The sequence below is a fragment of the Plecotus auritus genome, assembly GCF_963455305.1.
Source record: "Plecotus auritus genome assembly, chromosome: 5".
NCBI lineage: Eukaryota > Metazoa > Chordata > Mammalia > Chiroptera > Vespertilionidae > Plecotus > Plecotus auritus.
The window spans coordinates 185175008-185196503 of NC_137776.1; the positions used below are offsets into that span (position 1 = coordinate 185175008).

Consider the following 21496-nt stretch of genomic DNA (forward strand, 5'->3'; position numbering starts at 1 on the left):
ACTCCGGGCGGGCGGGAGCCCAGAGCCCTGAGCAGCTGTTTGGGCCGGAAAGCAGGGCCTGCAGGGCCCACAGGCGCCCTCTGCACCGCCCCTCCCCCTCCCCCTCCCCTCCCCCTCCCCCCGCCCCGCTGCCATTCTGCTCTGAGGGCCACTGATGTTTGGAGTTGGGGTCTGTCAGCATCAGACCTGGCTGCTCCTTCTCCTCGGGGAAGGGGGGGTGCTGCCTCCCTGCCCCTCTGCCCCAGACACACTCCTGAGCCCCACCCTGAGCCCCTGACTGCCTGTGGGGGGGGAAGGAAGGGGCTGGGAACCGGAATAGGAGGTGAGGAGGTCCCGGGATCCTGGGAGCGCAGGTCACCGGTCAGGCAGGTGTCTGGACAAAGGTGTCTGCAGGTTTCTGCAGGTTTAAAAGGGACCTGGGACCCTGATGCTGTGGCTCCTTGTCCCGGGGGCTCGGGGAGGGAGGAGAGGGGCTGGGAACAGTTCCCTGGCACCATTCGCCCCGGTCTCAGGGCTTCCTGAGGCTTCTCCCCGAGGAGCTGAGCTGTCCCTGGTTCCCAGGGGGAAAGGCCGCCAGGTGGGGGGAGGCCGAGCAGTCATCCTTCCTGGAAGGCGGGAGGTCGGGGGGTGCTGGGATGTGGGACCACTGGGCTGGCTCTGCCCAGGGAGGGGCTGAGGCCTTGGTCGGGGACAGAGTTGGGCTTGCTGGCCCCCCCACTTCTAGGGCAGGCGTCTGGGGACCCTGGGTCTGGTGCCTCTCAGTCCGGTGCTGCCCTGGCCTGTCTCCCACAGCTGCCCCGTTCTGGGCTGGCACAGGGCATTGTCCTCCCCCAGGGCGGGGGTTTCAGAGGCTCCTGGCCCCGCTGCCCAGGGGCGGCCCTGGGTCTGTGCCCATCTTGGTGGTTTGGGTGGAAGGCTGAGGGGCCTCAGTGGGTCTTTGCTTAGAACCACAAGGCCAGGATCTGGGGGTGAGGGCCGCCCCGAGCCGTCTGCACTCGCAGCCTCACCAGCAGTGGGCCCTGCACTGTGGTTGGAGGGCACAGGGCCGGAGCCCAAGGACCCAGACGCCATCCTGGGCGGGAAGCCTGGGAGGGGAGGCGGTGCTGGGGCTTGGGGAGCGTGAGGGCTGGGAGGGGCCTCTGGCTGCGCAAAAGCAGGCCCCAGGCCCCAGGCCCCTGAGTAACGGTGCCTCCGAGGCAGCGGGAAGGTGGGCTGACGGGGAGGCTGGCATGGCAGGTGGGTGGAGTCCCGCCATCCCCGCTGCACCGGGGCGGTCCTGCTGGTGTAGGACAGGCGGCTCCCTTCACAGGTGCCCGTGGGCCTCTCGGCTGGGTGTGCAGGGGGCCGGCTGGGTGTGCAGGGACCGGGGACCGCGGGGCTGTCCCTCACCGCCTCGGGGGAGACTCAGCCGCTGCCCACCTTTGCGGGGGGCGGCCCGGGCCCTGCAGACGTGGCCTCTAGCCGGCAAACGGCTGCTGCGGGTCCTGGGCCCCAGACAGTGCGGCCTCTGTGCCGGGAAAGCCCTTGGCCCCCCACAGTGTTGCCCTGGCCGAACTGCATGTCACCGCCCATCGGTGGAGCCCCCGGGAGCCACCACCCTGGACCACACGCTCCCTGAGGGCGAACTGAGCCTGCGGGCTCCCCACTCCTTAGTGGCTCCCCCTTTCCCTCGTTTGGGTGGAGGCAGCTGTCCTCGGTCCCCTGGGGGTGGCAGATGGCCGCTCCGCTTAGAAAGGAAAACAGCACAATTTAGAATTAGTCCCGGGTGAAAGGTCGCGGCAACATCTGCCTCTGGAGGCTTTCTGGGGTCGCATTTCTGTGGATGCGGAGTGCGGGGGGCGGGGGGGGGGGGGAGGCCTCGCCGTGGAGACAGTGAGGCTGCAGCAAAGCGCAGCGGCTGTGGGACAACAGGCCATTTGGCGCTCTCGGGGCGGGCGGGCGGGAGGCGGCTGCCGGAAGCCTGTCCCCGAGCCCCCAGCCCCACCTGTCACTCACCTGCTGCCACCAGGGCCGCGTGTGGGACGGGAGAGAAGGGGAGAGAAGGCGAGTGGAGCAGCAGACGCCAGAGTGACCCCCTTCAGGAGGGAGCGAGGAAGGCACGGCCATGCGAGGCCCCCCAGCGTGGGCCGGGGCGCCGGGGGCTGGCCGGGGCGTGGACAGGGCCGTTCTCCAGGCTGTCTGTCCCGAGGGAGAGGCGGGGGCCAGCAGGAGGTGTGACTCCAGGAAGCCCCCCGAATCCAGGCAAACAGTGGGTGCGCCTTCCCTCGCCAGCCCCGGCGGCTGTCCCCACAAGACACACACTGACCCGCTAGGACAGGTGTCGAGGACAGGATGGCCACCAGGGGCCGTGTGGTCCCTCCCACGCTCTATATGTACATGTATGGATGGATTTCAGAGAGGAAGGGGGAGGGGGAGAGGCACTTCAATGAACGGAACGTGGTGGGTCGGCTGCCTCCTGCACGCCGCCTCCTGGGGATGGAGCCCACAACCCGGGCATGTGTCCCGACTGGGAATCGAACCCTGACCTCCCGGTTCACAGGTCGGCGCTCAACCGCTGAGCCACCTTCTTGGGGAGGTCTGGTTGCGGGGCGACAGGTGTCTGTCCCTGGGAAGATGGGCGTTGTGACCAGGCTGGGAGACAGGTGCGGGGGAGAGAGGTGCGGGGCTGGAGGCCACCTGGAGCTGGAGCCGAGGGGTCAGGCAGGAGCGGCCTCGGGACTCCCCAGGCCCAGACCTGCTCGCCTGGCCTCCTCCCTCCCTGGCTGCACCTGGAACCCTCCCTCCCCCACAAAGCACCTGCCTCAGCTCCCGTCCCACCCCCAGGGCTGCTCCTCCCTGGCGGCCCTGCCTGTCCCAGAGCTGGGGTGCGGGTGGCGGCTGTGCCCAGGCCCAGCCCAGGACGGGCGGCGTGCCTTCACGGAGCGTCCACCAGGCCTGGGCGGGAGCGGAGACAATGGGCCCTCTCAGCTGCTGTTCCCCGAGGGGGAGCCTCCTGCTCCCGCCCGCCCGCCGGGGTTGGCGGCCCGTGCGCCCGGCGGGGAGCAGCTGCCGCCCGCGTCCCCTGCCACAGGCACACCTGCTCCCCGCCGCCTTTGTCCCCCGCCGCCGCCGCCGCCTGACTTACTGGGGAGGCTTCCACCGCAGCCTTACTGGGCGCGTTTCCCTCCCGCCAGCCCAGCCTAACGCAGCCTGGCCGTGCTGTGCCCGGGCCAACGGATTCTCTCAGGGGTCCCCGTTCAGGACGGGGTGGCAGGAGGGCCGAGGAGGGTGCTCCCTGGGATGCTGCCCCAGGGCTCGAGGGTTCAGTCATATCTGGGGGGACACCCGGTGTCCAGACACATTAGGCTGCTGAGCGGGGGGTTGCTGTAGTGGCAGGGGTCCCCGCGGTGTCCCCTGGGACCAGGGACAGAGGCCTAGCCCACAAAATGTAGGGCACGGGCAGCCTTGCCTCCCCTTGGAGCTGGTGGGGCAGAGAGTGAGAGGGAGGCGGGACCGGGCCGCTCCCTCCCCGCTGTGACGGGCAGTGCCCTCTGTCCGGCACCCTCCGCTGCCCACTCTGCCGGCCGCTGGGAAAGAAAAAAGAGCCTTTCTCCAAGTGGGAGCAGCAGCCAGCTCCTCCGGACAATGGAGGCATTGAAGGGCTGGGGGAGGGGCTGCCTCTGCTCCCCCCTCTCCCCCCCCCATTCCCAGTGAGCTCAGGCCAGGGCTGTGGCCTGTAACTGGATCCACACACAGGGGGGCCCCAGCCGCCTTCCCGGACCTGGGGAGTGAAGCCTTGGGGAGCCCCGGGGAGTGAGGCCTTGGGGAGCCCTAGGGAGTGAGGCCTTGGGGGAGACCCGGGGAGTGAGGCCTTGGGGGAGACCCGGGGAGTGAGGCCTTGGGGGAGCCCCGGGGAATGAGGCCTTGGGGGAGACCCGGGGAGTGAGGCCTTGGGGGAGACCCGGGGAGTGAGGCCTTGGGGGAGCCCCAGAGAGTGAGGCCTTGGGGGAGACCCGGGGAGTGAGGCCTTGGGGGAGCCCCAGCACTGGCTGGCGTCTGCCCGGCGGCCCAGGCTGAGTGGCCCTCGCCCCCCCACCCGCCCCACCCGCCCCCAGCGGCAGTTTGTTTCTCTAAGCCAGTTGGTTTGGGACTTTTGGCTTCTGGCAACAGATGGTGGGCCGGAGTGGCCATTTTGCGTCCTCCCCGTCCCCCCTGCCCAAGCCCAAGCCGCGGCCGCAGATAAAAGCCTTCAGGGAGACGGGCCTCCCGGGCCTCGGGGACAGGAGCAACCCAGCTGCTGAGAAACGCTCAGGCCCCGGCCTCCCCCCCCACCGCTGGCCCTCAGGCCGGGCCTTCTCCTGGGGGGACCGGGAGGGGCGGGACTGAGGGCTGGACACCTGGCACGGGAAGGTGGCCACAGCTCCAGGGGCGGTGCCAGGGCAGCCCCTCCGGCGGGGCTCTGGAAGGCGGACGGTTCATGCCCAGGAGCGTCGAGGCCCCTGTTGATCCAGGGGACCCCCTGGCTCCCCGCCAGCTCCCCCCGCCCCCCAGTGCCCAGAGCTGTGGGCGCAGCCAGGGGGCCACTTTCCCAGGCCGCCGCGGGCGGCACGTTCTGCCTCAGAGGCTCTGCCCCTGGGAAGGGCAACGCCTGGCTGGTCCCAGAGCCGCCGCCGAGCTCCCCCGCCAGAGCGGGGCCCGCGGTGCCCTCGGCCAGGGGTACGGTCCAAGCTCTAGACGCCGGGCACCTGGTGGGGGAGGGAGACAGGAGGCCCCTCCCGCTCACCTGCTCCTGAGGTGCCTGCAGTTCTGGGGGGACACAGGCCTGCTCACAGGGCAGCCCTCAGCCCGCCTGCCTGCCCCCCCCAAGCTCAGGAAGGACCCCGATACCTTCGTTTATCTCGCTGTGAAGTGGGGGTTCCCATCTCGGCTCGAGTTGCCTGAATGTCTTGGGGAGACTTGATCCCAAAGGGAATGAGCAGAGTCCGGGGCTGGATGGGGGTGGGGTGGGGCGGGGTGCCAACCTCAGCCCCAGCGAGGTCCCCCGGGAGCATCTTCATCGGGGAAAGCCCGGAGGGGGACAGGGGACACGGCGGAGTTCAGAGCCCCTACGTGGGTTCGAAATCTAAGCCGGGTCCTGCCGAACATCCTGGTCTGTAGCCCAGTCCCCCGGTGACGAGGGTGAAATTCACTTAATACGGAGTTCGCTGCTTTACAGCGTGCCGTTAAGGGGCAGTGGCACAGTCACGGCGAGGTGCGGTCACAGCCCTGGTCCCAGGACACGTCCACGTCCCCTGGGGAAGCCCCGGTGGCAGCCCGCCCGATGCGCCTGCTGTCTCCAGACGGGGTGCTGAGCGGGGGGCAGGCGGGGCCCCCAGACGGGTGCTGAGCGGGGGGCAGGCGGGGTCCCCAGACGGGGTGCTGAGCGGGGGGTGGGAGGGCAGGCATGGCCCCCAGACAGGGTGCTGAGCGGGGGGTGGGAGGGCAGGCATGGCCCCCAGACGGGGTGCTGAGCGGGGGGTGGGGGGGCAGGCATGGCCCCCAGACGGGGTGCTGAGCAGGGGGCAGGCGGGGTCCCCAGACGGGTGCTGAGCGGGGGGTGGGGAGGCAGGCATGGCCCCCAGACGGGGTGCTGAGCGGGGGGCAGGCGGGGCCTCCAGATGGGGTGCTGAGCGGGGGGGCAGGCGGGGCCCCCAGACGGGTGCTGAGCGGCGGGCGGCCAGTGGACTGACGGCTCCGTGTGCCCTGTCGCCCACAGCTGCAGTGGGCCCTTCGTGGGCCAGCGGTGCCAGGCGCACAGCCCCTGCCTCAGTGCCCCCTGCAAGAACGGCGGGACGTGTCACGTGCTGGACCGGGGCGGCCTGGCGGACTACACCTGCAGCTGCCGCCTGGGCTTCTCGGGGCCCCTCTGCCTGACGCCCCAAGACAACGCCTGCCTCCCCAGCCCCTGTCGCAACGGCGGCACCTGCGACCTGCTCACGCTCACCGACTACAAGTGTCTCTGTCCGCCCGGCTGGTCAGGTGAGGGGGCGGCGGTGGGACCCCGAGCGCCCCATCAGACCCTCCGTCCGCACGAGGGCGGGCTGGCCTGGCCCTGCCCCAGCTGCCCGGGTGTGTGCCCAGCTGGCGGGGGCCCGGCCCGTCTGTGTGGCTGGAGGAGGCCCTGGGCTCTCGTTGGGCCTTCGGGGACTGTGAACCCAAACAGCCCAAGCCTCCACCCCCGACCCCCGCTGCAGCCCCGAGCGGTGGGGTTCCGCCGCCTGCACTGGCTCCCCCCTCGCCGCCTGCTGCTGTCCGGGGGGCAGGGCCTGGACCAGCCGTGGGCAAACTACGGCCCGTTCGGCTGTTCCATCCGGCCCGCGGAGCCGAAAGAGCGGAGGGTTCTCTTGCTCTCCCCTCCGCTCCTTTACTTTGAATTTATATTCGTTCACACAAACACTCCATCCATGCTTTTGTTCCGGCCCTCCGGTCCAGTTTAAGAACCCATTGTGGCCCTCGAGTCAAAACGTTTGCCCACCCCTGGCCTGGACTGAAGTGTGCAGGCGTGTGGGCTCGGAAGGCTCAGGCCCCGTCAGATCTGGGCCCTCCCCGTGTCCCGGGCGGTGGCTCAGCCTCTGGAACCTGGGTCGCTCGTCCACAGAAAGGTGGCCGAGTTGAGCGGCGGGTCCGGGGAGGTGGGGAGGGGTTAAGGAGAGGATGCCGCTGAGCCCATCCCAGCCCCACACCGCCGGGGTCCCGGGGGGAGGCCCCCGCGGGGAGCAGGGCAGCCGGAGTGCCCCTCTTACCCGTCTCGCCCACCAGGGAAGACGTGCCAGCAGGCCGACCCGTGCGCCTCCAACCCCTGTGCCAACGGCGGCCAGTGCCTGCCCTTCGAGGCCTCCTACATCTGCCACTGCCCGCCCGGCTTCCACGGCGCCACCTGCAGGCAGGACGTGAACGAGTGTGGCCTGAACCCCCCGCCCTGCCTCAACGGGGGCACCTGCCTCAACGAGGTCGGCTCCTACCGCTGCGCCTGCCGCGCCACCCACACCGGCCCGCACTGCGAGCTGCCCTACGTGCCCTGCAGCCCCTCCCCCTGCCAGAACGGGGGCACCTGCCGGCCCACGGGCGACACCACGCACGAGTGCGCCTGCCTGCCAGGTACGGCTGGCTGCTCTCGGCCAGGAGGGCGGGGCGGGCGGGTTGAACGGGGCGGGGGGGGGGGGGTGCGCCCCAAGCACCGATTAGAAGGTGCCCTGGGTGTGGCGTGCGGGTTGGTCCGGAGAAAGGAATAGTGTTAGGAGGACGGCGTAGGGTCAGGCGCCACCCCGGGCCCCCACCTGCCCGTTTCTGACGGGTGGGCGTTGCTGTGGTGACGGGACAGCTGGGCCCACAACCCCCAGGGGGCCCAGGACCCCTGCAGCCCCAGGAGGCATTCCCTCCGAGGCACCTTTCCTGCTCAGCCCCCCGGGGCAGCAGGCACAGCCACTGTGGGGTCCCCTCATCATGGGGTCCCTAGAGCCCCGTGCACGGTGCAGAACTCCCCACCACGGGAGCACTCACCCGTGCAACCCGGGGCTTCCCCCGGACCCCGGGGTGGGGCTGGCCCTCCCTTCCTCCTGTCTCCATGGTCTCCCTTGGGTGTGGTGGGGGCAGGGCAGGCACCAGAACCCCCTTCTGTCCCCCCCCCCCGCAGGCCCCCACAGCACCAGTTGTTCATACTCGTCTTTCCATCATCGTTTGTCTTCGTTGCTGGCGACCTAAAAATAATGAAACCTTTGGTCTGTCAGCTGCATGATGGGGAGGTGGGACCCCAGCAGGGGAGTGGGGTGTGGTTACTCGGGAGCACAGCGCCCGGCTGACCCGGGGATGACCTGGGGGTTGCCCCAGTCCCCACGCCACCCGCCCAGACTGGTCCCTGCAAAGAGGAAGTGTGTTCTCGGCCGTCACGCCCGGCCCTCACCGCAGCCCTGCCTCTTCGTGCAGACGCCAGGCGCGTGCTTCCTGCACGCACTAGGGGCCCCGCCGCCGCCCGCCTGCCTCGGCGGCTGCTCCGCGGTCTCTGGGGAGTGAGGGCCCAGCCCTCCGGCCGGGCCCACCCCAGGCGCTCGGTTCAGATCCTTCTCGGGGGCTGTGTGTCCTCGAGCCGGGGCCTCTGTGCTGGCCCTGCCTGGGCGGGTGGGGGAGCCCTGGGCAGGGGAGCCCAGCCCTCTAAGCCTCCAGCCCCACCCGCTTTAGAAGGAGATCCTTTGAGGCGTGGGGCCCCCCAACATAGCGGGAAGCAGAGCACGGGCCTGACTCTGATGTGGGGTGCTCCCCAAACCGCTCTGACTTCCATTTGGCTTTTGCTCCGGGGAGCTGGGGGGCGGGAGGGCACTCGGTCTCTAAGGGCAGGCGTGTCCAGAGGCCTGCGGGGAGGAGTTCATCGGTAACTGGCTGCAGTTTGGCTGTGCCATTCACACCTCCCCCGGCTGACCACTGGCCGCGGGAGGTGCCTGATGGACAGCGGACGGGCAGGGAGGCCCCGCGGAGGTCGGCCCCGGGTTGGGAGGAGCTGGGCACAGCGGCTCTGGGCTCCCCTAGGCCTGCCCACCTGGTCCGGCCCACACCGCTGCCCAGCTTGGAGGCCCCCCATCCCCTGCAGCTCCTGTCCAACGAGGTATCCGTGGCCCAGCGCCCCCGCACAGCGCCTGGCCCTCAGGCAGTGCCAGGCCACAGCAGGGTTTCTGTGAGGACCCTCAGAACCTGACCCATGAATCTGTCCGTCCAACTGCCCTTTTTAAAAATATATATACATATATGTATGTTTTTATTGACTTCAGAGAGAAAGGGAGAGGGAGAGAGAGAGAAACATCAGTGACGAGAGAGAACCATGGATCGGCTGCCTCCTGCACGCCCCCCACTGGGGATGGAGCCTGCAACCCGGGCCTGTGCCCTGACCGGGAATCGAACTGCGACCTCCTGGTTCCTAGGTCGACGCTCAGCCACAGAGCCCCGCGGCCGGGCCCAACTGCCCTTTCCAGATGATCCCCGGAGAGAAACGTGCTGCTTGGTCACAGCAGTGGGGAGGGCAGGGGTGGGGTACGGGCCCCAAGGCAGCGGGCGCCGCAGGGCAAGGGCTGACCGGCCCGGCCGCTCTCGCCACAGGCTTCACCGGCCAGAACTGCGAGGAGAACGTCGACGACTGCCCGGGAAACAGCTGCCAGAACGGGGGCACCTGCGTGGACGGCGTGAACACGTACAACTGCCGCTGCCCGCCCGAGTGGACAGGCACGTACCCGCGGGAGCAGCGGGGGCGGGGGGCCACCACCCCGTCACGCTGCTCCCCCGGAGGAGGCGGTGGTGAGGGCCCGAGAGCCCGGGCCGGGCCAGGAGGATGGTGTGACCTGGGGCAGCCCCTCTGCCCGTGACCAGGGTCTGAGGCCGCCCCCCGCCCCCCAGGGGTCAGTGTAGACGTGGGCATTGGCAGCCCGGGCCCAGGCAGCCCTGTGCCAGAATCCAGTCCCCAGGTTTGAGCCCAGCTGGTCGGGTAGGACCTGGGGACGCTGGTCAGGGGATACGGCCCCTGCCCGTGGGGTCCACCGTTCGGTGGGGACGGCAGGCACGTGTGGGCCCCAGTGCCACCTGGGTGCACAGTCAGAGCAGAGATAAAAGCCGCCCTCGTGCCAGCGGCGAAGGGGAAGACGTGGTGCAGGCTGGCGCTGAGTGAGGAGCCCTGGGAGGCTTCCTGGTGGAGGCGGACCCTGCACCGGGAGGGTTGGGGACTCTGCCTGGGGTTGAGAGCCTGGAAGCAGCCGCCCGCCGGCTCAGCGGTCCCGGCGCCCCGCAGGTCAGTACTGCACCAAGGACATGGACGAGTGCCAGCTCATGCCCAACGCCTGCCAGAACGGCGGCACGTGCCACAACACCCAGGGCGGCTACAACTGCGTGTGCGTCAACGGCTGGACGGGCGAGGACTGCAGCGAGAACATCGACGACTGCGCCAGCGCCGCCTGCTTCCACGGCGCCACCTGCCACGACCGCGTGGCCTCCTTCTACTGCGAGTGTCCCCACGGCCGCACAGGTGAGGAGGGGGGGGCCGTGACACCTGCCGCCAGGGGCGTTCTGGGGCCAGGCCTGGCGCACGTCACCTCCCTCCCACGCACAGGCTGGCTTTGCAGGGTCCCCAGGGAGGAGGCGAAGGGGCCTTTCTGGAGTGAAGAGGGGCGGGGGGGGGGTGCCCACGGTCAGGCCAGCTGGGGATTAACCCGCGTGTCCTGGGACGCTCAACAGGGTCACTCAGAAGAGTCACGGTGGGCCCTGGCCAGTGTGGCCCAGTGGATAGAGCTTGGGCCTGTGGACTGAAAGGTCCCAGGTTTGATTCTGGTCAAGGGCGCACAGGCCCGGGTTGCAGGCTCGATCCCCAGTAGGGGGCGTGCAGGAGGCAGCCGATCCATGGTTCTCTCATCGTTGATGTTTCTATCTCTCCCTTCCTCTCTGAAATCGATAGAAAGATATGTTTTCTAACAAAGCATCGCAGTGGGAGGCCCTTGCTCAGTGGGTCTGGGTGGGGTGGAGCCGGGGAGGGCAGTGCCCGCTGACTGCCGACGCTCCGCCAGGTCTGCTGTGCCACCTCAACGACGCCTGCATCAGCAACCCCTGCAACGAGGGCTCCAACTGCGACACCAACCCCGTCAACGGCAAGGCCATCTGCACCTGCCCCTCGGGGTACATGGGGCCGGCCTGCAGCCAGGACGTGGACGAGTGCTCGCTGGGTACGCGCCAGGCGGGGCGGGCCGCGGCGGGCAGCGGGGAGCTCTGCCCACGGAGGGTCCCCAGTCTGATGGGGGAGGCGGGCGGGTCCCCTCTCTCCCAGACGGTTGGAGGCTGGGGTGCTGGGAGCAGCCGCTCACCACGCCACCCCCCCAGGTGCCAACCCCTGTGAGCACAAGGGCAAGTGCATCAACACGCTGGGCTCCTTCGAGTGCCGGTGCCTGCAGGGCTACACCGGCCCGCGCTGCGAGATCGACGTCAACGAGTGCGTCTCGAACCCGTGTCAGAATGACGCCACCTGCCTGGACCAGATCGGGGAGTTCCAGTGCATCTGCATGCCAGGTGCGTGGGCCGCGGGGGGACTGAGGGGGCACACAGCCCCCAGCCCCCGTGCCCCCCCATGCCTGGGGAAACCGAGGGAGGTCCAGCCTGGGGGGCAGAGCGGAGCACGGGGCACGGGGGAGGGGGCTGGTGCCCGTAGCTGCAGGTCTGGTGTGGGCGTCTCTGGGCCAGGACCGTCATGGCCCCGCTCCCCCCGCCAGGCTACGAGGGCGTGCACTGTGAGGTGAACCGGGACGAGTGTGCCAGCAGCCCCTGCCTGCAGAACGGCCGCTGCGTGGACAAGATTAACGAGTTCCAGTGCGAGTGCCCCACAGGTGCGCCCCCTGCCCGCCTGTCCCTGCCCTGCCCCTCGGTGCCCGGGGAAAAGCCGAGCCCTGGCATCCCGCTGTGGGTGGCCCCGCCCCAGCCCGGGCCTCATTCTGCAGGAGCCCTGCCCGCCCTTCCCCTCAGAAGTGGATGGGGGCGTCCAGGCTGGGGCGGCACTACCCCTCATCTTGCTGGGTGTGCTTGCGGGGGTGGGGGAGCCCAGGGGCCGGAGATGCGCCTCCTTGCTGCTGGGGTTCCCTGGAGGGGAGGGCGCCCGGGAACCCCGGAGGGGTTGGGTGCGAGGAGGCACCAGCTCAGCTCTGGGGGCTCCTGGCTGGTGGGGAGGGCGCCATGGACATGGGGGCTCCCGGAGCCCCAGGAGGCGGAGTCTGTCCCATGAAAGCAGGTCAGAGCCTTGGGCTCCTGAGATGCAAATCGGCCTCCCCAGACACCAAGGGGAACCCCAGTTCCCACCTGTCTGGGCTGTAGCCATGGCAACCAGGTTGCTCTGGGGAAAGCCCTTCTGTGAGGCCCCAAGAGGTGGGCCTGAGGCTGGGAGCTGACGTGGGGAGGAGAGGGTCTGGGTGGGTGTGCCGCGTCCCTCCGGAGCACGCATAGGGGAGCCCCTCTCAGGAACCTCTGTGTGGTCCGGCGGGGGCCCGGCCCCGGGCCGTGGTGCCCGACCCTCTGCCAGCCGCCGCCGTGCCGCCGCAGGCTTCACCGGGAACCTGTGCCAGTACGACGTGGACGAGTGCGCCAGCACGCCCTGCAAGAACGGCGCCAAGTGCCTGGACGGGCCCAACACCTACAGCTGCGTGTGCACGGAAGGTGGGCCGCCCTGCCGGGGTGCAGGGAGGAAAAGCGGGCGCGCGGGTCCACGGAGGGACCGTCGGAGCCGAGGGGGCAGGTGACGGGGCCCTCAGCCCGGGACCCCTAGTCCAGGGGCCGTCTTTTTTACATTTTTTAAAAATGTTTTTTTATCGGCTTCACAGAGGGAGAGGGAGAGAAACATCCATGATGAGAGAGAATCATGGATCGGCTGCCTCCTGCACGCCCCCCACTGGGGATCGAGCCCGCAACCCGGGCCTGTGCCCTGACCCGGAATCGAACCGTGACCTCCTGGTTCATAGGTCAATGCTCAACCCCTGAGCCACGCCGGCCGGGGAAGGTGTCTCTCCATAAAGGACACCCTCCCCCCCCCCCGCAACCCGGTCCTCTCTGCCCGGGCACCAGTGACCTGGGTCTGGTGGCAGAGCTCGGGGCAGGGGATGGCCTGGTGCCCAGGGAACAGCCGCTCTGAGCTCGGCCCCCACCCCGCAGGCTACACGGGGCCCCACTGCGAGGTGGACATCGACGAGTGTGACCCCGACCCCTGCCACTACGGGTCCTGCAAGGACGGCGTGGCCGCCTTCACCTGCCTGTGCCGGCCCGGCTACACGGGCCACCACTGCGAGACCAACATCAACGAGTGCCACAGTCAGCCCTGCCGCCACGGCGGCACCTGCCAGGACCGCGACAACGCCTACCTCTGCCTCTGCCTCAAGGGGACCACAGGTGCCGGCCGGGCTCGGTGTGGGGAGGCGGGGGCCCGGCTGCAGGGCGCAGGGGCTGACCACCACGCGCCCCGCACCCCTCAGGACCCAACTGTGAGATCAACCTGGACGACTGTGCCAGCAACCCCTGCGACTCGGGCACGTGTCTGGACAAGATCGACGGCTATGAGTGCGCCTGTGAGCCGGGCTACACAGGTGAGCGGTCCTGGGGGTCAGGGACCCCCCCTGGCTCCATCCCTCAGAGGTCAAGGTCAGCGATGGCCCTGGGCCCTCCTCACCCAGGGTAGGTCGCTGCAGGGAGCCGCCCAGGGCCCACTGTCGGGCTCCAGCCTTCAGCGACGGCAGCAGAGACAGCGCGGCGACTGGGGCTCCTGGGGATCCGCGGGCACCTCAGCCGGCCCAGCGGGCTGAGAACATAGCCGGGGTCCAGGGCACCGTCTGCCCCGAGCCAGGCCTGGCTCTCAGGGCCTCAGGTGCCCCCGTAGTCAGAGGGCACAGTGTAGGCTCTGCCCCTGGGCACTGGGAGGGGGACGCTCGCAAGTGCCGGTGAGCGCCCCGCCCCGTACAGAGTGGGCCAGGCTGGCCGGCTCTGCAGGTGACACGCATGTAAAGTGCCAGCTCGGCCCGGCCGGCGCTGCTCAGTGGTTGAGCATCAACCTACGAACCAGGAGGTCACAGTTTGATAAAAATATATTAAAAAACAGTAAAAATGCCAGCTCGGCTGGTGTCCCCGCAAAAAACCGGGTGAGGGGTTGGTTATCATCCCCGGTTTAACGGGAGGAAACTGAGGCTCGGGCCGGAACCCGCTCACCAGGACCCCCGCCCCCGCCCCCGCCCCCGCCCGCAGGGAGCATGTGCAACATCAACATCGACGAGTGCGCGGGCGGCCCCTGCCACAACGGCGGCACCTGTGAGGACGGCACCAACGCCTTCACCTGCCGCTGCCCCGAGGGCTACCACGGCCCCTCCTGCCTGTCCGAGGTCAACGAGTGCAGCAGCGACCCCTGCGCCCACGGGACCTGCCGGGACGGCCTCAACGGGTGCGGGCACGGGGCGGGGCGTGGGGCCTGGCCGGACGGCCCCAACGGGTGCAGGCGCGGGGCGGGGCGGGGCGTGGGGCCTGCCCGGGACGGCCTCAAAGGGCGCGGGGCGCGGGGCGGGGCGTGGGGCCTGCCGGGACGGCCTCAACGGGTGCGGGCGTGGGTGGGGCGTGGGGCCTGCCGGGACGGCCTCAACGGGTGCAGGCGCGGGGCGGGGCGGGGCACAGGCACACGTCCACCCCTCCAGTCCACGGCTGTGAGCTGTGCCCCCAGGAAGGCGGCTGTGTGGTGGCCAGCAGGGGGCAGGCTGGGGAGCTCCAGACAGGCCAGAGGGTGGCCCCGGGCCGGGCGGGTGGGTGCTGTGACCCCGAGAACAGATTGCCGTCTGTGCCCAGTATAGACACCTGCTCGGCCCTGGTCTGTGCCCAGCGCTTCCCCGAGCCACGTGTCGCCCTGAGCCACGTGTCGCCCTGAGCCACGTGTCCTCACGGCACAGCGCTGGCTCCGCGGGCGGGTCCTCGGTGTCCCTGAGACGGGGCGGCAGCCAGTGCCCTGTGGTTCGTGAGACGCAGAAGTGGCTGTTGTGGGTTTTCTGGCTCCTCAGGAAGCGCCTCGGGTCCACGAGAGTGGAAGGAGCATCTTTATTTTTTTTCCATGTATTTTTCATTGATTTTTAGAGAGAGAGGGAGAGGGAGAGAGAGAGAGAAACATCCATGATGAGAGAGAATCAGGGATCGGCTGCCTCCTGCACGCCCCCCACACCGGGGATCAAGCCCGCAACCCGGGCCTGTGGGCGGACCGGGAATCAAACCCCGAACCTCTTGGTACCTGCTCTCCCACTGAGCCCCGCCGGCGGGGCAGGGGCACCTGTTACGCCTCCCAGCCCCCTCAGCCACACCTGAGCTTTTGTTGACGAGGTGGCTGAGGTACCTGAGGGCGGGGTGGATGCCAGGAGCCACGCCTGTCCTTAGAGGCACCGGTGCGGCGCGGACGGGAGCCGGTGACAGGGGCTGCCCACCTGTGCAGCGGGGGGCCTGTGGCTGCTCCTCGGCTGCTCACGGGGTTCAGGGGGCTCCGGGCTGGGGAACCGTCACGGCGAGGAGGGTGGTCGCCCGCAGGGGGTGTACAGCTGCTCGCCCTCGCCCAGCCCTTGCCCGTGCGTCTCTCCCGTGTGGCTGTCCCCCGGTTCCCCCTCTTGTAATAAACCCCAAGTCTGGGCATAAGCCCTTACCCTGAGTTCTGCGACCTGGTCTAGAAAAATACCAAGCTGAGGGGTGTGGGAGCCCCTGTGTGTGGACGGTCAGTCAAACACACAGGTGACCACCTCGGGCTGTGATTGGCATTTGATGTGGGGCGGTCTTGTGGGACCGAGCCCCTCACCCCCGTTTGGTGTCAGAAGTATTAGGGTGCGGAGGGGAAAACGAAGCTCCTTCTGACACCCGTTATGTGCCCCGCATCGCTCTGTCTACACGGGGCCGTGGAGGGGGGCAGGGGCCCTGTGCCCTCATTTTGCACAGAGAGGGTAAGCCCTGGGTTCAGGGCCACACAGCCAGGGGCGGTGGGTGCCGGTGCCCCGCCTTTAAGGACTGAGGGTCAGAGGGGACGGCCGCCTCCATGCCATCCCACCAGGAGAGTGCGGGGGCTGGGAATGCCCACAGCGCGGGCCCCACACATCGCGGCCGCCCCTGAGCAGCTGCGGTCACCTCTGCAGGTACAAATGTGACTGCGACCCTGGGTGGAGTGGGGCCAACTGTGACGTCAACAACAACGAGTGTGAGTCGAATCCCTGTGTCAACGGCGGGACCTGCAAGGACATGACGAGCGGCTACGTGTGCACCTGCCGCGCGGGCTTCAGTGGTGAGCGCGGGGTGGTGGGGTCCCGGCGCCGAGCGGGCCTCCGGGACAGTGGCTCAGGCCCGCGGCCCAGCGCAGGGCACAGCACGCGCTGACGGGTACACTGACCGCTGTCCCCTTCCCCAGGCCCCAACTGCCAGACCAACATCAATGAGTGTGCGTCCAACCCGTGTCTGAACCAGGGCACCTGCATCGATGACGTGGCAGGGTACAAGTGCAACTGCCTGCTGCCCTACACAGGTGAGGGCTGGGGGCGGGGCCTGCGGGGGCGGGGCCTGCGGGGGGCGGGGCCTGGCCCACCAAGTGGCTGAAGGCGCAGTGGTGGCCATGGGGGGTGCCGTGGCTTTCACGGGGCGCCTTGTCTGCGAGCTCGACAGCCGCTCCCAGGGGTTCTGCGCTGCATGCAGGGCCTCAGGCCGGCTGCTTTCGGGCCTCGTTGCCAGATGAGCATAAAAAAGTATCGGGTGGCCCGGCCGTGCGGCTCAGTGGTTGAGCGTCACGGTTCAATTCCCAGTCGGGGCGCATGCCCGGTTTCGGGCTTGACCCCCAGCAGCAGGTGTGCAGGAGGCAGGCGATGAGTGATGTTTCTCTTGTCATTGACGTTTCTGACTCTCCTCCTCCCTTCCTTTCCGAAGTCAATAGAACAAAATAATAAAAAAGTACAGGATGCTCGGGAGAGGACTTTAGTATAAGTAGACCTCAAATGTTTCACCTGGCGGCCTGCTCGGGGGCGGGGGGGGTGAGAAGGTGGAATCCTCGGCACAGAGGCAGGGGCCATGCCTGGCTGGCGGCCTCCAGGGCTGGGTGCCCGCTGCCCGGGGCCTGGGGCCGGGTCAGGTCCTCTGCCGGCAGGCGGGCCCTCTGTGTGGGAACCAGCGGCCTCGCTTCCCGCTGGCAGAGGCGCTTCCCTGGGTGTCCCAGCCTCCGTTCCCTTCCCGGCCAGGGGGTCACAGGACCCGTCCCCCTAGGAGAGCTATGCAAAGAGTTCAAAACCAAAAGTCACAACCACTGGGCCCCTGCGGGTGGAGGGGGGGCTGGGAGTCCTGAGACGGCCCTGCCCGGGGGGAGCGCGGGCGAGCCTGTGGTTCTCATGACATCGGGTGGCCGGAGGCCAGAGCCGTGTTTTCTTTGACCAAACGCGAGGGGCCTGCGTTTTCTCTCCTGAATCAGTGAGGAAGCCCCGGGGGCCGCCCAGGCCTCCACGCCCGCCCGGGCGCACCGAGCCCCTCCGGCCGGCGGCCACTGTCGGTGCGGGAGGCCAGGCGGGAGGAGCCCGGTGCTGACCTGCTTCCCGTCCGCCCGCTTCCTGCTTCCCTTCGCACAATTGTCGGAAACTCTGGCGCGTTTCCTGCCCGCCCGGGTCACCGTGGAAACCGAGAGAAAGAAAGGCCCTGGAAAATCGCCGCGGCCGGCCAGCGAGATAATGGCCACGAGGAAGATAACGCTTCCTCGCTTCCCCGGACGGCCCTGCGGCGTAAACAGGAAAACCGGGAGAGAACGCACCCGGGGTGCAGGGGCCCGCCAGGCCCCGCCCTGTCCCCGGGTCCCACCGCAGCCCGGGGCTCCCCGGGAACGAGGATGTGCCCCCGGCTGCAGCTGGCACGGCCCCCACCGGGGATGGCCTCGCCCCGCGGTCACTGCCTTGTTCCGTGGCCTCACTTGATGGGCGCTTCCTGCCTGGGACGTGAGAGGCGGGGAGCAGGCCCGAGGCCCCCGCCACGTGTGGGGGTCGCCAGCCCTGATGCCGGGTGCTCCTCGGGGCGAGGCCCAGGCTGTGCCCTGCAGCCAGGTGTCCCTCTGGTCCGTCTCCAGGCCGAGTCCCAGGCCCCCCCTCAGCCAGAAGCTCACCCGGGGCCTCACGTGCAGCCCCGTGGGTCTGCGGCCCTGGGAGGACCAGCACGTGGCGGCCTGTGGATGCCCGGGCGCTGGCCCTCTGGCCCGGCTCCCTGGGCCTCACCGTGTACCCTCTCCCTCAGGAGCCACGTGTGAGGTGGTGCTGGCCCCGTGTGCCTCCAGCCCCTGCAGGAACGGCGGCGAGTGCAGGGCGTCCGAGGACTACGAGAGCTTCTCCTGCATGTGCCCGGCCGGCTGGCAGGGTGAGGCGGCTGCCCCCCAGCCCCGGCTCCGGCTCCTCGGAGCCCAGGAGGGCGGCCCCAGGCTCGGGCGGATCCGGAAAGAGGGAGGGAGGGAGGGAGCTCTCATCTGCGGAGATGAGCTGGGGGGGGGGGGGGGGAGGGTTCTGAGCCACCTGCAGGGGGCGCTCTATCAGCAGGAATCGACCTCGCCCTTCCTCTCCTGCTGGGCGTCCCCAGGCCCACCTGGGCTTGAGGAGACCCCGGATGTGGGTGGACAGGGAGAGGCCGGGAGCGGGGCTGAGGTGACTCTCCCTGCCCCCCCCCCGACCCCAGGGCAGACCTGCGAGGTGGACATCAACGAGTGTGTGAAGAGCCCGTGCCGCCACGGCGCCTCCTGCCAGAACACCAACGGCGGGTACCGCTGCCACTGCCAGGCGGGCTACACGGGGCGCAACTGCGAGACGGACGTCGACGACTGCCGGCCCAGTGAGTGGCCGCCTGCCTGGCCGCCTGCCTGGCCGCCTCGGACATGGGCAGGACCGGGAGGAGGGGGGGCGGCGGTGCCTGGGGGCGGGGGGGCCCTGGCCATATCAGCTGTCCCTCCCAGAGAGGCCACCCTGCCCAGTCCAGGCGGGCATGGCCAGGCGGGAGCTGGGTTGGTGCTGGGAGGTGACAGCTGTTGCCCCAGCATCACTCGGGCCTGGCGTGGACCGAGTGGCGTGCTTGCGGGCGGTTCTGGGAGGCTCCGGGCGTCAAGCCCGCCCGACCCCTCCCGGTGGGTTCCCAGGAGCTCCTCCCCCAGCGAGGAGCGACCTTAGGCCCCGCCCGGCCGCCCCTCAGCCCGCTCTCCTGTCCCCCCACCCCCCCCCCCCCCCCCCCCGCAGACCCGTGCCACAACGGTGGCTCCTGCACGGACGGCATCAACGCAGCCTTCTGCGACTGCCTGCCCGGCTTCCAGGGCGCCTTCTGCGAGGAGGACATCAACGAGTGCGCCAGCAACCCCTGCCGCCACGGCGCCAACTGCACGGACTGCGTGGCCAGCTACACCTGCACCTGCCCGCCCGGCTTCAGCGGCATCCACTGCGAGAACAACACGCCCGACTGCACCGAGAGGTGGGCGGCCCCGGCAGGGCCCCGGCGCCGGGGGGGGGGGGGGGGGGGACATGTGGGCCACGCGCAGGGTCTGGCAGCCCGGACACCGCTCCTGGCCTGTGGGGCTCCTCCTAGGGGGCCTTTGCCAGTTGACGAGGGAGGAGCCGGGAGCCCTGGCGGTTTAGGAACTGGTGCGCCTCCTTTCAGACAAGGAGAACGTGGAGCTCGTCTTCTTTCCTTTTTCACCTTGGCTGCCGGGAAGCTCGCGTTAACTGTCCTCGTCCCTGGCTCCCGGCGTGCTTGCCCTCTGTGTTATCCATACGAGTTCTGGTGTTCCTCCTGTTTCCCCCTCAACCCGTGAGCGGAGAAAGCTCCGCTCAGGGTGAGCTGTAAGGAAGGCCGAGGGCAGGGAGGGGTGTGATGGGGTTTGCGAGCCTGAGGCCCGCTCCCATCCTGTGTCAGGGGCCTCCTGAGGCTGCCGTGGGCCCCCGGGAGGTTAGTCAGGCTGCTGCTGGCCTGGTGTGGCCGTCCGGCCTCCCTCGACCGCAGTCTAGGCCAGCCTGGAGGGTCCCGCTTGGGCAGGGTCCTTCGCCCAGTCACCCTCCGCCCTGTGCTGCCCGCCCGCAGCTCCTGCTTCAATGGCGGCACCTGCGTGGATGGCATCGACTCCTTCACCTGCCTGTGCCCACCCGGCTTCACGGGCAGCTACTGCGAGCACGACATCAACGAGTGCGACTCGCGGCCCTGCCTGCACGGCGGCACCTGCCAGGACAGCTACGGCACCTACAGGTGCACCTGCCCGCTGGGCTACACCGGCCTCAGCTGCCAGGTGAGTGAGGAGGGAGCTGCCGGGTCCGCCCGTTGGCCCGAGGAGGGAAGAGCCTGGCTGAGGCGCGGGGTGCCCTCGGGCACGTGCTCCTGAGGGTCTGGGTGGCCAGCCTGGCCCTGGCCTGGGCTGTGCTGCCAGCAGAGGAAGCAGAGGTGCTGGCGGGGCGGCCATCGCGGTCAGGGAGCAGAGGTTTGGGGAGAGAGAGCAAAGACTAGGTAGTGTAGGCGAAGATTGGTTTTATAGGGGTTTTTTTTGTTTTGTTTTATATATTTTTATTCCGGAGAGGACGGGAGAGGGAGAGAGAGAGACATCAATGATGAAAGAGGATCATTGATCGGCTGCCTCCTGCCCGCCCCCTACTGGGGATCAAGCCCGCAACCCAGGGCATGTGCCCCTGACCCAGAATCAAACCCGGGACCCTTCAGTCCACAGGCCAATGCTCTACCCACTGAGCCACACCGGCTAGGCTGGCTGGGGAAGGACTGTTAAAGGCTGATGTTTTCATAGGAAATATACAAAAGTATTAACGGTTGATCTTCCTAGGAGATTTTCACATGAAATATCAATTATAAAAACTGCCAACAAAATTGTCTACTTCTGATATAAGATCTTCCTTGGAGGGAAGGGGGTCTGGATTTGCTGCGGAGGGAGGTGGGGGAGAGAGAGAGAGAGGCGGGGGGAGAGGGAGACCCCGCCCAGTCCCAGGCTGCCCCTGAGCAGTGGGGGCCCGTGGGCCTCAGTCTCCACCTCTGTGGGATGGGCGTGAGGTTTTCCGGTGCGTGGGCTGCGCGGCCAGGAGGGGAGTCTGAGCACCGCCCTGCGCCCCCAGAACCTGGTGCGCTGGTGTGACTCCTCGCCCTGCAAGAACGGCGGCAAGTGCTGGCAGACCAACGTGCTGTACCGCTGCGAGTGCCACAGCGGCTGGACCGGCCTCTACTGCGACGTGCCCAGCGTGTCCTGCGAGGCCGCCGCCCGGGAGCGAGGTAACCACATGTCCCCTCCCCGCCCAGGCTCCCCCGGCGGCCAGCCCCCGGGAGGGAAGCCCAGGCCTCACACTCTGCAACGCCCCTCCCTCCCCCCCGCCCTCCCCTCCCGCAGGCATCGACGTGACCCACCTGTGCCGGAACGGTGGGCTCTGCATGGATGCGGACAACACGCACCACTGCCGCTGCCAGCCGGGCTACACGGGCAGCTACTGCGAGGACCAGGTGGACGAGTGCTCGCCCAGCCCCTGCCAGAACGGGGCCACCTGCACCGACTACCCCGGCGGCTACTCTTGCGAGGTGGGGGACCCATCCCGGGGGAGGGAGGGGTGTGTTTGGTGTGGCATTGAGTGCTGGGCCCTGCGTTGGGAAGACTCAGTAGGGAGGACTCAGCCCAGCAGATGCAGACGCCTTTTAGTCCCATTAAGGTGGAGCCAGGGTAATCAGGGAGGACTGCCTGGAGGAGGTGTCCCATGGGGGAGGAGGGAGTGGCTGGAAGAAGAAGATACACTGAGAAGTTGGACAGGGTTTCCCTCCTGTAGGATTTTTTTCCCCCCCTTGTTCAATTGACACCCCTCCTGAGACCTCCCCCCGCCCCCCACATCTACCTCAGGAGATGGGGCCTGGCCCCTGCTCTGGGCCACGACTTGGTTGGTCGGAGCCCTTCTCAGGGTCGGCTGGACAAGAGTCTGGCTCCGGGTCAGCCCGACGTGAG

The 21496-nt window shown here is 68.8% G+C and overlaps 1 protein-coding gene across 1 annotated transcript in view; it reads left to right on the top strand.

Annotated features, from left to right (window-relative positions):
- Nucleotides 1-21496, top strand: part of NOTCH1 (notch receptor 1) — a 47303-nt gene that overhangs the window by 12021 nt on the left and 13786 nt on the right. The window contains 19 exon segments of the mRNA XM_080667227.1: nt 5735-5997; nt 6778-7116; nt 9103-9225; nt 9785-10018; nt 10554-10709; nt 10864-11049; nt 11250-11363; nt 12070-12183; nt 12676-12909; nt 12993-13103; nt 13756-13948; nt 15660-15805; nt 15929-16042; nt 17779-17898; nt 18211-18363; nt 18762-18990; nt 19597-19798; nt 20628-20781; nt 20897-21081. Coding sequence (XP_080523353.1) covers nt 5735-5997; nt 6778-7116; nt 9103-9225; nt 9785-10018; nt 10554-10709; nt 10864-11049; nt 11250-11363; nt 12070-12183; nt 12676-12909; nt 12993-13103; nt 13756-13948; nt 15660-15805; nt 15929-16042; nt 17779-17898; nt 18211-18363; nt 18762-18990; nt 19597-19798; nt 20628-20781; nt 20897-21081 — 3370 coding nt within the window.